Source organism: Rhipicephalus microplus, chromosome X (genome assembly GCF_043290135.1).
Source record: "Rhipicephalus microplus isolate Deutch F79 chromosome X, USDA_Rmic, whole genome shotgun sequence".
NCBI lineage: Eukaryota > Metazoa > Arthropoda > Arachnida > Ixodida > Ixodidae > Rhipicephalus > Rhipicephalus microplus.
In genome coordinates this window covers 7,290,783-7,306,888 of record NC_134710.1, presented here as the reverse complement: position 1 = coordinate 7,306,888, position 16,106 = coordinate 7,290,783, and the positions used below count along the sequence as shown (strand labels likewise).

Sequence of the window (16,106 nt, the reverse complement as noted above, 5' to 3'; positions counted from 1 at the left end):
ATAAATATCCCTGAACCATTTCAATAATAAAGTCAGTCTAAATTTAGTTCACTGTTGCTCATTACAGTCGGCAATGATAGCTTGTGTGCATTTATGTTGATTTTTGTGAAGTTGCAGAAACGGAAGTGATGCGCTTCTTCTCCCACAGTGAACGCGCCGCATTACTTTGAATCTGTTTAACCCAATAAAACATGTACTCGCATGCCGTGCAAAAAACTGACTTTTGTGATCTGGTGAGGGTAGATTTTGAATATATACTTGAGAAATTGGGTGACTAATCTGCTTAAATGCTTAGTTGTACCAGTGACATACCGAACAACAAATTGATATCTCTCATTTATTACTCAACATTCAGAGATTTTCATCTCGACAACAATCGATATTTGGCGATGGTTTCATCTTTGTAATCACTTCCCGATATAGAATCCATGTCTTGTCTCTCCTACGTTTGCAATATTGTCCCAAATATATTTCGGCAGAGACAATCGTGGGATATGCAGTATAACCACCATGAGCGCAGGCATATTCCCAAAATTTCTTTGGCTGTCTATAACAAGCACGAAAGCAGCTTACTGTCTGAGCTATATGCTTCCTTTCTCTGTGCAGTGTTCTCATCTCCGCTATTCTAGAAAACATTTGTGAAGCTGTACCATTTGCGCTTTTTTGAGCTGACATTCATCACCTAGCAATCGTTACCAAATGCTTCCTGTCACTGTGTACGTTTTCCTTGAAGAAGCACTCTCTCGTGGTTGTCATAATCAGGCTCGTGAAAACCAAACTGTGCACAGTTGAGATCAAACAGGGTATGTCATGCTGGTCTTTTTTTTTTTTTGCTATCTCTGAAGCTTTCGTAAGAGGGAAAAAATTATAGCATGCAATCAGGCAGACAGGATTGTTTGTTTCCAGACAATATAAACCCATGGGCTTGCATAACTACTTCTTCCGCGCACGCAGCAACTGGAGATGGTCGACAACAAGGAGCGCCTCATCTCTGACTACACGGAGAAACTGAAGAAGCAGATCAACCCAAGGAACCTGAAGCGCTACGTGGAGTCTTACATGAAGTACGCAAGCTTTGTTAAAAGAATAGTTGTTTTCTTTTTATTTCAGCAGAATCATTGCATAACAGCGCAGCAAATCATGAAAAAGTGATGCTGTTTTTTTGCTTCTTTGATATTTTTTGCACATATCTAAACTTGTTAACTGAAGTAATACAAATGTAACTCTTGTATCTCAGGTTAAATAATGATCTATTTATGACAGTAGTTTATTTGCTTTTTTATTCTGCCTGTACATAGTTCTTTCTGCGCGTACCGTGCTATACGGTGAAATCCATTTTGTGATGGCCAGTTCAATGGCGCTCCAGTAATTAGATTCCGGTGTCTAGGACTGGTGCAATGAACATTCTTTTTAGGTGAAATAACTAGAGTACAAGCAAGATGTTGATTATTGATGGGGCCTCAGCTGCACTATTCATTGGAAAAGCATTTCGCAAATTGTTGCTCGTTGATTGATTGATATGTGGGGTTCATCGTACCAAAACCACCACACGGTTATGAGAGACGCCGTGGTGGAAGGTTCTGGAAATTTCGACCACCAGAGGTTTTTTAACGTGCACCCAAATCTGAGCGCACAAGCCTACAGCGCTTTTGCCTCCATCGAGAATGTAGCCGGAATTCGATCTGGCAACTTGCAAAAGAGCACCTTAGCCACTATAGACCACCGTGGCAGGAGAGTTGTTGCACGTAGGCCAGGTGGTGAGACATATGCGTGTGCGCCGAAATAAATACGCATCAACCTACGCGCAGGATATTCACCCTGTTGGCAAACACTTGAGACTAAGAAATAAATGTGTCCTAGATGGTCATGTGGCAATGAGCGCGTGTTTGAGTCCTGCAGAGAAACGTAACTCATTTCTCAGTTTTATTTTATTTTGTGCTAAGAGCGGACAAGTTGCGAACGCTATTTGTCATCATTTAGAATGAACAGGACATCAAATAGGGGAAGGGTTTAAGAGTAGCAGCATATAATTGAGCGAGTGCTTATAACAATCGACATAGCCAGAATTACAGAGCACATTTCAGCTTGAAGAAAAAAAAGTAGAATACAAGGACAGGAGACATCAAATTGGAACGAAACAAAAATCGTTTACTTGTGCGTCGCATTTAGCGCCCCTTTCATGCCGAGTGTAGAGTGGGTATTTTCATGGTCCTCGCGCAGTCACCATCAACAATGAGAAGTGCATCAGTGCCGATGTAATTAAAGAAGACAAGGAACATTTTAGCGGTAAAACACATGTTCATTCATTAAAGTATTTCTCAAACTGGTGGACCCACTGTCACACATCCGTGTGGGCCGGCGGACGGCTTCGTTTTTAATGAACTAGTCTGCCATTTGCAAAAAGTAGAATGATAGGTCTAAAAATCAACATGCAGAAAGTAATCTGGAACTCTCAGTGGAAGAATATCAGCCCGTGATAGGCAACCAGGACCTGTAAGAGGTGTGGGAATCAGTCTACTTAAGTCTTCAGAGAGAGAGGGAGGTATACTTTATTACTTTCCAGCAGATTGCTGGGCTGGGCTCCCACCTAGAAGCTAACGGAGAGACCATGTCTCCCGGTAGCTTCCTTGGCCTGCTGGGTCGCTCAGAGTTGCTTGTCCAAGCCCGAACTGAGCAGGGCAGTCGGCCAACACGCCTGAAGGTCTTCATGGGAGGCCGCGACCCCAGAATTTCTTATTAATGTTGGACATTCCTATAGGACGTGGTCAAGAGTGGCTCTGGTGGTACAGTACTAGCATAGATTAGAACTATAGACATCAGGATATATGTGGTGCATGCATGATGGCGGGGTTCGTGTATGTGCGTGTTTGTAGCTGCCACCACTGAACGGACTGGGCCCGATTTAACTTTGGGTGAGGCGGAGGGTACTCCCGTCTTTGCAGTCGATAGTGTTGAGTTATGTCAGTAAATTTATTGAGCTGATCGTCCCATTCCCACAACGGCGCAGAAAAGTCAGTTTGGATGGCCACTTCATCTGATGCGACTCGGAAGGTTAGACCTTGAGCCACATTGTCCATCACCTCATTCGGACTGTCCTCTGGGTTACCTAGTGGTGTGTGGGCAGGGAACAAAAGATTGTGCACGTATTTGTCCACCTCGTGAATTTTGCCTGTACTGAGAATCTGCAATGTCTCGGGGGAGATTCTGCCACTCGCATTTCGAACGGCTGTCTGCAAGTCACTGATTACACAAGAGGCATTAGTGTGTGCTATGGCCATCGCGATAGCCACTTTTTCTGCCGTTTCTACGTTCCGTGTGATGATTGACGTGCTGCTTTTGCATTATTGTGTGTGGTCCACGACAGCAGCCACGAAACGGTGACGTTCCTGGTAGCGTGCTGCGTCGACAAAGACCACCTCATGGTTGTGCCCAAACATCTTTGACATGGCTTTGGCTCTACTGACACGTCTGCTCTTGTTGTGCTCAGGGTGCCTGTTTCTTAGTATGGGTGGTACTGTGAGCTTGGCACAGATAGTGCGTGGTATGTCGTGTTTGTTTCCGTGTTGAATGTGGTAAAAAATACCTAATTACATAGAATCTGGCAGCCTGGCTTAGTCTAGGCTAATCGCTCGAATTGGGAGCTTTGTTGCACCTTAATAAGTTTCTCAAGGGTATTGTGTAAACCAGGTTGAAGGAGGAGTTTGGTGCTGGTGTTTTGAGGCAAACCTAGCGCTTGTTTCTGAATTCTCCTAATTAGGCTGTTGAGTTTCAAATTATCTGCAGTGAATCAGCGGTGGTACGCCGCCGTATAGATGATGTGACTTAGAACAAATGATTGGATCAGACGAATGATGCTAGCCTCCTTCATACCTTTGTGTTTATTGGTGATGCACCTAATGAGGCGCATCGTGCTAGATACTCTGGCTTAATGTTGCGAACTGTCTCGTCATTGGTATCCTTACTTTCTATGATCAGACCTAGCATTCGCATTTTATCCGCGGTTGGTATGGCGTGACCGTGGCTTGTCGTGAGTTTTATATCGGCGTGTGCCTGCGCTTGGGGAGGTTGTTTGGGTGGCCAACCTTTAAGTGTAGGACGATATAGTAGTTGCTCAGATGTCTCCGCCGAGCAGGATAGTCCAGTTCTTTGTAAATACCGTTAGACTGTGTCAATCCCTTCCTGTAATCTCTGTTAAGTGGAACCGTCATTGCCGTCGCACACCCAGAGGGGAATGCCGTCAGCATAAATGGCGTAATAAAGTCCTTGGATGGTTTGTGGTTTTGAAGGAACACCAATGAGGGCGAAGTTAAACAACAAGGGAGAGATCACGGAACCCTGCGGAGTACGCGCGCTTCTCACGGTTATTTTGGACGACCTGAGTGCTCCCACAAAGATGGTAACCATTCTGCCCGTAAGGAATGCTCTTATAATAGTTGTACGTGCGAAGCCCCAAGTTTAGGGTGTTGACCTGATTTAGAATGGTGCTATGCATGACAGAGTCAAAAGCCTTCTTGAGATCTAGACCAAGTGTGCCCTTATTGGAGCGTCCTGTACTGTCTATGATGTGATGCTTAAGCTGCAACATGGCATTCTGTGTTGAAAGATGCCTGCGGGAGCCAATCATGGTGTGTGAGAAAAAAATCATTGTCTTCGAGGTAATTTGTCAGTCTAGCCAGGAAAGCATGTTGCATCAATTAGCCTATGCAAGATGGTAAGGAGATGGGCCTAAAATAGTCAGTATTCAGTGGTTTGCCTGGTTTCGGAAACGGAATCACCTGGGCCTTTTTCTACTGCAGAGGCAAGATTCTGGTGCTCCAGCAGTTATTAATGTAGTCTGTGATATGCGTGATTGGCTCATCGTCCAAATTACGTATTATCTTGTTCGTGATGTTGTCAGGACTTGGTGCAGACTTTGTGTTAAGTTTTCGCAGGGCGATATGGATATCCGCTTCGGTGAATTCTTCGTCTAGAGTGGGGTTGACCTGGCCCATATAGTCTGGATGCTGCTCAGTAGGAGCCTGAGAGATGTATTTGAGCTCTACCTCTCTAAGAAACTCCTTGTCGGTGCCCTTGGATGCATAGATTAGTTTGTTGATGGTTTGTTGTTGGGCGTTTTTGTTGTCTTCTGGATCCAGCAGGAACCGTAGAAAATGCCATGTTTTACTAAGACTTAGCTGCCTATCCATTGCATCGCAGGTTTCGTCCCAGTGTTGCTGTCGTAGCTGTGGTGCACACATCTCTATCTCTGTGTTGAGGAGTCCTATGCATTTCCTGAGGTTTCTGTTGTGTTTCTGTGCCTTCCACCTCCTTTGGAGCGATTGCTTTGCCTCCCACATGTGGAGGAGCCGGCTATCGATCTCTTCGAGGTGTGCCTTGAGAGGCATGATTTGGGTGGCATTATTATTATCCTGTTTAAGCGTGTGTACGAAGTTCTCTATGTCGCTGATGGGTTGGACCTGGTTCTCACATGATTTGTGGAGCTGGGTCCAATCTACCAACTTTAGCTGTTTTTTCATGGGTTTACGCGGGCCACTTTGAACGTGTATCTCGATGACGTAGTGGTCGCTGCCCAGGTCCTCCAGGGTATTTTTCCAAGTGGCTGCTGATGTGTTTCTCGTGAACGTCAGATCAGGCATTGTGTCTTTACTGGAGCTATTGCCCGCACGTGTGGGTGTGCTAGGGTTGGTGATGAGAGTTAATCCCTCCTGCTGCGAGTCAAACCGGAGGGCCGTCCTTTAGGAAATACATGAGAGTATACCCAGGCAGTGTGTGGTGCGTTGAAGTCCCCCACTATTAGGATGAGATTTCGGCCAACGATGTTGAGGGTGCGTTTAAAGAGAGCGACAAATTTGTGCTTCTTTTGTTTAGGGTTTGTTTAGGGTTGCTGTATATGTTTAGTATAAAAAGGCTCATGTGTCTTGCATTGCAGAACCAGTTCAATAAATATATTGTTTATATTGATAATTTCCATGTCGTGTTGCGTGAATGTAAGGTTACGTCTAACTAAGGTGGTAAGGACAGTCATCTTTCCGTCGGCATGGTATACTTCCAATTTTGCCTGTCTTCTACTCTCTTGCGTTTACTTCAAAACTTCCCGGCGGCTAGGGTTAATTTCATGTGCTTGACCAGTCTTGGCGCATCATATTTGGTTATAGTGGTGGTGTGCTGCTGACGTTGGCAGGCTTGTCATCGCACATTTCCTGTTGCGTCTCCTTGTTGGGCTCAGCGGTGGGCGGTTAGCACCACCGCTGAAACAAAAACACTTACTATGTTAAGTAGATCCTTTTCCCAACTCGATCGTACTCAGAAAAAGGTGTGAATCGTAGCACCCCTGTAATTTTTTTCCAAGACATCCGAACGTTTCTCGAAATACCACATTGTGCACAGCGAGCAATCAAACGAAAAAGCCAGGATCTATTCACCATTTTCGGTGGCAAAAAGTCTCACTGAAAAACTAGGACCAGGTTACAAGGTGACTAAAATGGCTAGTGGCGATCTACTACTTGTCTCAAAAACAGGACGCAGTACGAAAACTGCTGTGTTAGGGGCTGGCTGGTCCCGACAAAGCAGAAGAAGAAGACGGCCGATGGAGACGTACGCGGCCGGCGGGGACGCCAACCAGCCCGAACACGCGGGTTGGCGCGAAGCGCCGAAGAGAAGAACAACAACCGCACTCCACGGTTACCCAACGCACCCTCGTTTTATTTTACAGTCGCCTAGAAATCCCAGATGCCAGAGCGGCGCCCCCTGGCATCCTCGCACGTCATTCCGAAACCGAAACCAAAAACCCAGAACACAACAACCATCCCCTCCTCGAAAAAATTTCACCTATACATTGTTTATGTTTATACATGATCGATACCAACATATTTTGCAAGGTATGTACATTAGAACACATGAAAATTCAGAGCACGGCACACCGAGCTCATACACTATGAGTCCTGAAAATGCATTAAAAAAATGTACATTGGAAGTCCTGAAAATGCACTAAAAAATTGTATACAACTCAGTACAATATAGATTTGGATGCATTGGACCTTTGCACAGAACAATAATGTTCACGAACAGTAATGACCAAGAGTTTTACATCACGTAGTCTTCGAACCGACGCGGCTTCTGCCGCTTCCGCTTAGGGCGGGTCCTTTTGGGTGTAGAATCGGGTGTCTCTGCACCTTGGTCACATGTGCTCTGATGTGACACATCAAGAGCAGTAGAAGATTGTGAAGGCTCTGAACGAGCGTTAAAATTCGCGGTCTCATCAGAGCTTGCAGCATGAGCTTCGGAAGAATTTTGCGGACCGGAGTCCGGTTCAACGGTCTTAGCCGTATTTGAAGGTTCGAAGTGAACCGTATGACTGGGTGTACTTGAACCAGCGACACCGACTGGTAACTCCTCCCCCTTGAAGAAGAAATGCCTGTGCATGGAGGCCACATGTAATAATCTGATGGATAGTTGAAAGGCGCGAACGGAACGTGATGAGGAAGACTTTTAGGTGTTGAAGGTGAATCCGTATGTAAAATAACAAGGCGCGAAGCATTCCAGATGTTACCATCACTTAAGCGAAACGAAGTGGGGCTAACCTGGCCCAAGACTTTGAAAAGACCCCGATACTTGGGGCGCTTGCCAGGCACACAAACCTTGACTAGATCGCCAGTGCAAACTTTGGACTGCTTTGCACCTCGACGGGTGTCGACATACTTTTTTATTGCTTGTTGACGAGAAAAAACCCTGGTACGGATTTGATCAGGAGAAGACACTGCTATGTTACGAGGCAAAGAGACTATATCGAGAGCAACTCGCGGTTGCCTACCGTGGAGAAGTTGAGCAGGAGACACTCCAGTGGTGCCTTGTGGTGTGAACCTGTACGAAGCTAAACATTCAGTCAAAACTTGCTTGAGGGGACGTTGCTCTAATTGGGCGATCTGGATATGTTCCTTCAGAACGCGATTAAAGCGCTCGATTTGCCCATTTGATTGGGGATAGAAAACTGATGACCTCAAGTGCTGAATTCCTCGTTGTGAAAGGAAAGCCTCGAAATGTTGCGACTGAAACTGTGGACCATTGTCCGTAACTATGGCATCAGGAAAACCTTCCCGGCTGAAGATTGAAGACAGAAACTCAATGATGACCTCAGAAGTAACCGTATGTGTGAAACAAAGCTCTGGTCATTTAGAATGGTAGTCAATGAGAGAAACAATTAACTGGGCATTTTGTGGAACATTATGCAAAGGACCGATGATGTCCGTGCTGAGTTTCTGCCAAGGCCGATCAGGCCACTGGACTGGCTGCAACGGAGAAAATGCAGGTTTGGCAGACTTGTCAGCTGCCTGACATATATGGCAGTTGTAAACTGCATGCTCGACCTGCTTGTCTAAGGCTGGCCACCAGTACCCGTCTCGAAGATTCTGTTTAGTTCGGACAATGCCTGGAAGGGCCTCATGGGCAAGCTGTATTAGCTTGTTACGGAAAGTAGCAGGGGGAATCACGCGTTCATCGCGGAAAAGCAAGTCCTCGACACAAGACAGTTCCTGTCGAACTGCGAAGTAAGGCAAGAATTCAGAAGCAAGAGCACATTTTGAAGGCCATTCTTCACGTAAATATTTGAGAACTTGAGACAAAGTGGAATCTGCAGCTGTAGCTGCCTGAAGCTCAGCTTTAGTAATGCAGGAAGTAACTAATAAAACAACTTCCTCATCCCGCTCTTCAGTAACCGGTATCTGAAGAGGAAGGCGCGACAGTGCATCAGCAACCACGTTATTAGAACCTTTACAATATTGAACACTGAAATTATAATACATGAGTTTGGCACACCAACGGGAAATGCGAATGGGGCGGCGGCCTTCGGATCCTGCAGAAAGAAGAGCAATTAGTGCTTGGTAATCTGTACGTAATGTGAAGTGCCAGCCCCACAAGTAAACATGTCATTTCTCACAGGCAAAAAGACACGCGAGAGCTTCACGCTCTCCTACTGAATATCTGCGTTCAGCAGGGGTCAATGTACGAGATGCAAAAGCGATATTGATCAGCTGATCACCTCTGAGTTGTTGAAACACTGCTCCCAGTCCAACATCGGATGCATCCGTCGTGATGACGATGGGGAGCTTCTCAGTGAAAATACTAACAGCTGGCTTTGAGGCCAGTATTGACTTAACTCGAATGAAGCTCTGCTCAGCTTCAGCTGATCAGTTAAAAGGTTGTGCTTGTCGAAGTAGAGTACGCAATGGTTCAACAACATCAGCATAGTGAGGGACAAACTTGGCATAATAACCAACAAGACCTAAAAGACTGCAAGGTTTTGGCATGAGTAGGCCGTGGGGCATTGACAATGGCCTGAACTTTAGATTCAACAGGTGTCAAGCCGGGGGAACTGACATTATGTCTTAGAAATTGTAACTCATTCACAGAAAAAGTGCACTTGTTATTAAGTTTCATACCACATTCACTGATGCAGTTGAGAACAGTATGCAAGTTAGCATCGTGCTCTTCGCGAGTATGTCCCCACACCAAAATGTTATCCAAGTAACAAAGGGCGCCATTACAACCCTTAAGAATAATTGACATCATTTTCTGAAACACTGCAGGGGCAGATGCAAGTTCAAAACACACGCGGCGAAACCGAAACAAGCCTTCATGCGATACAAATGTGGTTAAGTCTCTACTGCACTCAGAAAGTTCAACTTGGTGATAAGCGGACGCGAGGTCCAGCTTGGAGAAACATGCCACTCCGGAGAGCTCATGAAGCAGTTCTTCAATGTGAGGAAGTGGAAAACCGTCTACGACGATCGCCTTGTTCGGCTCTCGTAAGTCGACGCATAGTCGAAGGGATCCATCTTTTTTCTTCACGACGACCAGTAGAGAAACCCAGTCGGAAGCAGAGACAGGCTCGATGATTCCGCTGGCTTGAAGGCGAGACAGTTCTGCAGAGACTTGCTCACGGAGAAGAAGAGGAATGCGGCGCAGCTTGGGACGCACAGAGCACACACCTGGTCGACGCACCACTTTATGCACAAAACCGCGCACACAACCCAGTTCACGGATGAACAGGTGGTGGAATTCAGAAGGCGCGTTGGCCGGAAGCTCATCTTGGACATCGACTTGAGCACACGTCATAGACGCGCCGACGATGTTGATGGACAAAGCCCTCATGGCATCACGTCCCAAAAGCGAGCTGCCATTGGCAGTTACATAAAAAGTAATGGAAGCAGTGCGACTGCGATAGGAGACCTGAGCTGTAAAATGACCTAAATTATCAATCGTTTCCTTGGACTATGTTTGTAGAACGACGTGTGAAGGCAAAAGCCGAATGTTGGAAAAATGACTATGAAAGTCAGCGGCACTGATTAAAGAGACTGAGGCACCAGTGTCCACGAGAAATCACAAGGGCACATGGCCCACTGAAGCTACGATTCTGGGCTCGGACGTAGTGTGGAGGCCCTCCACATTTAAAACAGTGACCGTATTGGTCTGTGCAGTGCTCGAAGGAGCGGACGAAGAAACTGGTTCAGGAAGATTTGCTGGACGGGAATCGCATACGGACTGAAAATGTCCGATTTTTCCGCACGCAAGACAAGTGGGGTTTCTCACGGGACACTGCGCAAAATTGGCTAAATGCCGAGCCGATCCGCAACGAAAGCAATGCGCGGTTGCGCTTGGAGAAGAAAATTGCAAACACGAGTGATTAGCTCGGTGCTGTTCCCGAAAACCAGAATTTGGCGGAATGGGGTCGCCATATTGCCGGCTTCCTCGCCCCCGCGACGCAGAGAGGCCACCATGTTGGCCGCCACGGAAGGACTGCGCAGGGGGGCGTCCATGTTGGTCGCCGCGCCGAGATGAAGATGAAGGGCCGCCTAGTTGACGCGTCCCGTGAAACAAAGAGCCGCCGCCTTGGCCCCCCGCAGCATAAAGTTGCTGCACTGAATGCGGAGCGAATTGCTCCAACTGGGAGCGAATAAGCTCGTCCTCTCGCGCAATCGAGAGGGCTTCGGATAATGAAATCGAAAAGCCCTTTTTAAGCATGCGGCAGCGAACGTTTTGCGAGGCTACCCCGGTGAAAAGCTGATGGCGGATCATATCGTCCTCGAGCGCGCCGAAGCCGCACGACGTGGCGAGCGTTGGAAGAGAAGTAATGAACTCTGCGATTGGCTCACCAGGCAATTGTCACCTTTCTTGGAATTTTATGCGTGCGAGATATTCGCACGCTCATCGAAAATAGCAACATCATTCTTGAAGGCATCGCCGGACGCTGGCGTTGGCGACGCGTTCGTGGCTTCCAAAGTATAGAAGAGCTTTAACCCGGCAGGGCCCAACGCGTTGAGCAGCAGGGCCTTGCGACGCTCGGGCTTGCTGGCGTCTTTCCCGGCCGCGTCTGCGTAGGCCTGAAACACCAATTTCCAGTCCGCCCACGGAAGTGGCGGGTCTCCGGGCGAATTAAGAAATACGGGAGGTGAAACAGGAGACGCCATTTCAAGCAAGAAGAATGGAGAGGTGCAGACGAGAAGAAAATGACGTCAGTACACTGTTTGAAGAAGACGACAAAGGCGGCGTAGCTGAAAGAAGGAATGAAGCGACACAGCACGCAGTAGCCACCTTGCTGGGAATAAAGAGCGTCTAGGGTTAGCAGGGTAGGTCTATTAGAAGCAAGAAAAAGACGAACACGGAGAACGAAATGGGTTCTTACAGGTCCTCGTCGCCATTGCTATGTTGGGGGCTGGCTGGTTGACGAAGCAGAAGAAGAAAACGGCCGACGGAGACGTACGTGGCCGGTGGGGACGCCGACCAGCCCGAACACGCGGGTTGGCGCGAAGCACCGAAGAAAAGAACAACAACCGCACTCCACGGTTACCCAACGCACCCTCGTTTTATTTTACAGTCGCCTTGAAATCCCCGATGCCAGAGCGGCGCCCCCTGGCATCCTCGCATGTCATTCCGAAACCGAAAACCCAGAACACAACAAAAACCTCTCCAAACTGAGATTATTCAGGAATGTCCCTGTCACAGTCACCCACATAGGTCCATGAACACCGTTCGTGATGTCGTCTCAAATGAACATCTCCTGAAACTCTCTGAACATGAGCTACTTGATGGATGGAACCAGCAAAATGTCGCCAATGTACAGTGAATCAAAATAAGAAGGGACAACTCAGAAAAGCCAACCAAGCACATAATACTAACTTTTGAATCAAGTGAACTGCCAGAAACCATTGAGACAGGTTACACAAAACTTTCGTGTTCGGCCCTATGTACAAAACCCACGTAGATGCTTCAAGTGCCAAATGTACAGCCACAGCTCCCATATTTGCAAAGGTCATTCTGCTTGTGCCAGATGTGCCTCAATGGACTACGTTTTTGAAGGCTGCAAGGCCGCAGCCTGCTGTGTCGATTGCGGCGGTAACCACCCAGCATACTCGCGATCATGTGAATTATGAAAAAAAGAAAAAGAAATACTTTCAGTGAAGGCTAGAGAGAACATATCTTTTAAGGAAGTCAGGAAACAAGTTCTATGTCGTTCTATGTCCCCACTCATGCAGATGCAGCGCATCCGGGGGCAGCGTCACACCAGTCTATGCCCCAAGCCCGCCCTGCGTTGAGCGTGCCGTCAGCTGTGGCACCCGCTCCCAAGGTGGCAGTAGTTAAATTTGCTTCACCAACACAATAGAACTTGGTGACTTTAGAGTCGTCAGGTCAGAAGGCCTCGTCTCACCAAGCGAGGTCTGAAACTCGAACTATCAGCCTGCATAAGCGGGCACTCAGTGCCTCCCAGGAGGCAATGGACGCTACTCCGGTGCCTTTGGCACCGAAACAGGGGTGCAACTCTCTGGACCACAATAAAAGAGCAAAGCAGAAAATCACGGGTCCTCCCAAGGACCCTTGGGCAATAACTTCTAGTACTCTCACACACAAAACACCTCTATCTTTGCTAATATGTTGACACAAATAATGTTTTGGAATATCAGGGGCCTCATTTGCAACCTAGATGACTTAAATGAACTGTTATGCTTCTACCTGCTCAAGGTGTTCTGTGTCCAGAAGACACATTTGAGCTTAAAACATGAATTTCCTCCGGCGTTATGCCATCTATAGGGAGGATCATGAAGAAACTCTTGCTTCATTGGGAGGTGTGGCAATAATTGTTGACAAGTCTGTGCCTTGCCATCACGTAGTCCTCCAAATGCCTCTTGAAGTCATTCTAATCCGTGCTATTTTATTCATTAGGTTGGTTACCGTCTGCTCCATTTACATATCACTTAACTACCCCCTCACTGAAGCAGAATTACACAACTTGATTAACCGGCTTCCTGAGCCCTACATTATCATTAAGGATTGCAACGCACATAAAATACTCTGGGGAGACTTGCGCTGTGATGCAAGAGGTCGCCTTGTGGAGAACATTCTCACAACCTCTGATCTATGCCTGTTGAACAAAAAGGAACCAACATATTACAATCTAACAGAATTCATACTCATCTATTGACCTAGTGATTAGTTCTGCAGTTCTTCCCTATCTTGAATGTAATGTCGTAAAAAACCCATTTGCGAGCGACCACTTTCCCATAAGGCTGCAGTTAACAGAGCAAGATGATTTCCTGCCCCATACCCCCAAGTGGAAACTACACTTTGTTCACTCGGAGTTCTTTAAACAATCCACGCATCTGGCACAAGATTTCATTAGTGATTTTAACATCAAAGCTGCCATTGCATATTTTACCACTTTTATTTTAGACGTAGCTGAAAAAGTGATTCCACATTCAAATGGACAGTCTAGCAGACGACGAGTTCCCTGGTGAAACAACGACTGCAAGCAAGCATGAAGAAAGCAAAATAAGGCATGGGGTACCCTATAAAAATATCCGACTGCGGAAAATCTGGTACAGTTTAAACTGATCAAATCACAGGCAAGGGGCACACGGAGGCAGGCCAGATGGACAAGCTGAGAGAAGTTCCCCTTCTGCATAATTCCCACACTCAAGAATCTAGAGTATAGAATAACCTGAGGAGGTTGAAGAGGCAACAAGCCCAACTACTGACACTTGTGAATGATGAGGGAAACACCTTGAAAGATCAGGCAGATGCCCTGGGGAGCACTTTGAACGTGTATCCAGCTCTATGAACTATTCAATGTAATTTTAAATATACAAAGACAAAGAAGAACTCAAAGCACTGGATCATAAATGCTATCAGTATGAACCTTATAATCGTCCTTTTTTGCATCGCAGAGTTAAAGGCTGCCCTCTCTTCATGCAAGAGCTCTGCTTCGGGACCTGACGAAAATGTATAGGACATGATTAAGCACCTACACCCTGACACACAAATGACACTGCTTGCTATTTACGACAATATTTGGGCTGATGGACACATTCCAGACACGTGGAAAGGAGCCATAGTACTTCCCATATTAAAGCAGTGCAAATACCCCTCTTCGGTAACCAGATACCACACTGTTGCACTAAAAAGCTGCCTCAGCAAGATGTTTGAAAAAATGATAAACCACCGCCTACTGTATCATCTTGAATCAAACAACCTTCTAGACACGTATCAGTGTAGCTTTAGGGCTGGCAGGTCGACAATGGACCACTTTGTGCGTGTAAAGACCTACATTCGTAATGCATTTGTCCATAAAAATACTTCCTCTCAGTTTTTCTTGACATTGAAAAAGCGTGCGATACGACGTGGCACTATGGAATTCTTCGTAATTTCTCCACAATGGATGTTGGCGGGAACATGCTTAAAATTATTGAGAGTTACTCATCAAACCATAAATTCCATGTCAGGATTGGTAACACGCTTCTATGATCATTCAATCAAGAAACTGGGGTACCACAAGGTGGTGTACTTAGCTGTACCCTTTTTAGTGTAAAAATGACTTTTTTGTGATACTCAATTCCAAAAGACATGTTCTACTCCATGTATGTTGATGATGTGCAAGTAGGATTCAGGTCCTGTAACCTAACTATCTGTGAGTGACATGTACAAGTTAGCCTAAACAAAATATCAAAACGGGCTGATGAAAATGGCTTTAAGCTTCATGCGCAGGAAAGCTCTATTGTCCTTTTTACTAAGAAAAGAGGCTTGGTCTCAGTTCCAGCTATTGAACTTCATGGACAACACTTGGCACTATATGCAGAGCAAAAATTTTTAGGTGCTACATTTGACTCCAAGCTTACTTTTAGTCCCCACATAAAATTCCTCTAGGCTAGATGCCTCAAAACAATGATTATACTAAAAATCTTGTCACACACTTCATGAAGTAGTGACAGAAAATGCCTGTTAAATTTTACAAAAGCCTTAATTATTCGATCACGACTAGACTACGGCGCTGTATTTTATCAATCAGCTGCACCCAGTGCCTTCAAGATGTTGAATCTTATCCATAATTTATGCATACGTCTCGCCACTGGGGCTCTCAGAACAAGCCCAATCCAAAGCCTATATGTCGAGTCAAATGAGTGGTCACTTGACCTACAAAGTTCATAGTGTGATTTTAATTATTTCCTGAATGTACCTACATTTTAACAAACACCACCCTTGCTATCCCACAATCAATGATACCTCATCTGCACTACTTTTTCACAACAAACCCACAGTAAGAGAGCCATTTGCACTTCGAGAGAGCCATCTGCACTTCCAGCCATTTGCACACCTCTGGCCAACATATAACAGTGTGCTGTGTGCCTGGGCACAGAGGTATCGAAGAAAGTGTACTGGCAGACTTTATCGCATATTCACTCCACGCAAACGCAAATAAAACATCTATTGCTGTTCCTGCACAAGATCTAAAGCCAGACCTTCGGAAAAAACTACGACCTCACTGGCAACATGACTGGGACTCTCAATCTTTAAACAAACTCCACATAGCTAAGCCACAGTTAGGACATTGGCCATCATTAACCAGATCAAGGCAAAGTGATGTCCTATTCTGTCATTTCAGAATAAGACACACTTACGGTACGCACAGTTTTTTATTGACTGGTGAGGAGCATCCGCTGTGTGGTAGATGTGGCAAAAGGCTTACTGTTCAGCATGTCCTGTTGGAATGTCATGAAGAAGAAATTGAAAGGATGAGACACTTTCTTTTAGCATATAAACAATGCATACCTCTTCACTTGTCT

At 46.1% G+C, this 16,106-nt stretch overlaps 2 protein-coding genes across 13 annotated transcripts in view; one reads left to right on the top strand and one right to left on the bottom strand.

Annotated features, from left to right (window-relative positions):
• LOC142777415 (uncharacterized) overlaps positions 1 to 16,106 on the top strand; it is a 498,660-nt gene that overhangs the window by 450,466 nt on the left and 32,088 nt on the right. For 9 of the 10 annotated variants that reach the window (XM_075881769.1, XM_075881776.1, XM_075881775.1 and 6 more), the window contains one exon: positions 953 to 1,064. In XM_075881769.1, coding sequence (XP_075737884.1) covers positions 953 to 1,064 — 112 coding nt within the window. The remainder of the gene's footprint in view (positions 1 to 952; positions 1,065 to 16,106) is intronic. The other variant, XM_075881768.1, reaches the window with a different exon arrangement.
• LOC142777416 (uncharacterized) overlaps positions 15,018 to 16,106 on the bottom strand; it is a 42,352-nt gene continuing 41,263 nt past the window's right edge. For all 3 annotated transcript variants that reach the window (XR_012888076.1, XR_012888075.1, XR_012888077.1), the window contains one exon: positions 15,018 to 16,022. The gene's annotated coding sequence lies outside the window, so the exon portion shown is untranslated. The remainder of the gene's footprint in view (positions 16,023 to 16,106) is intronic.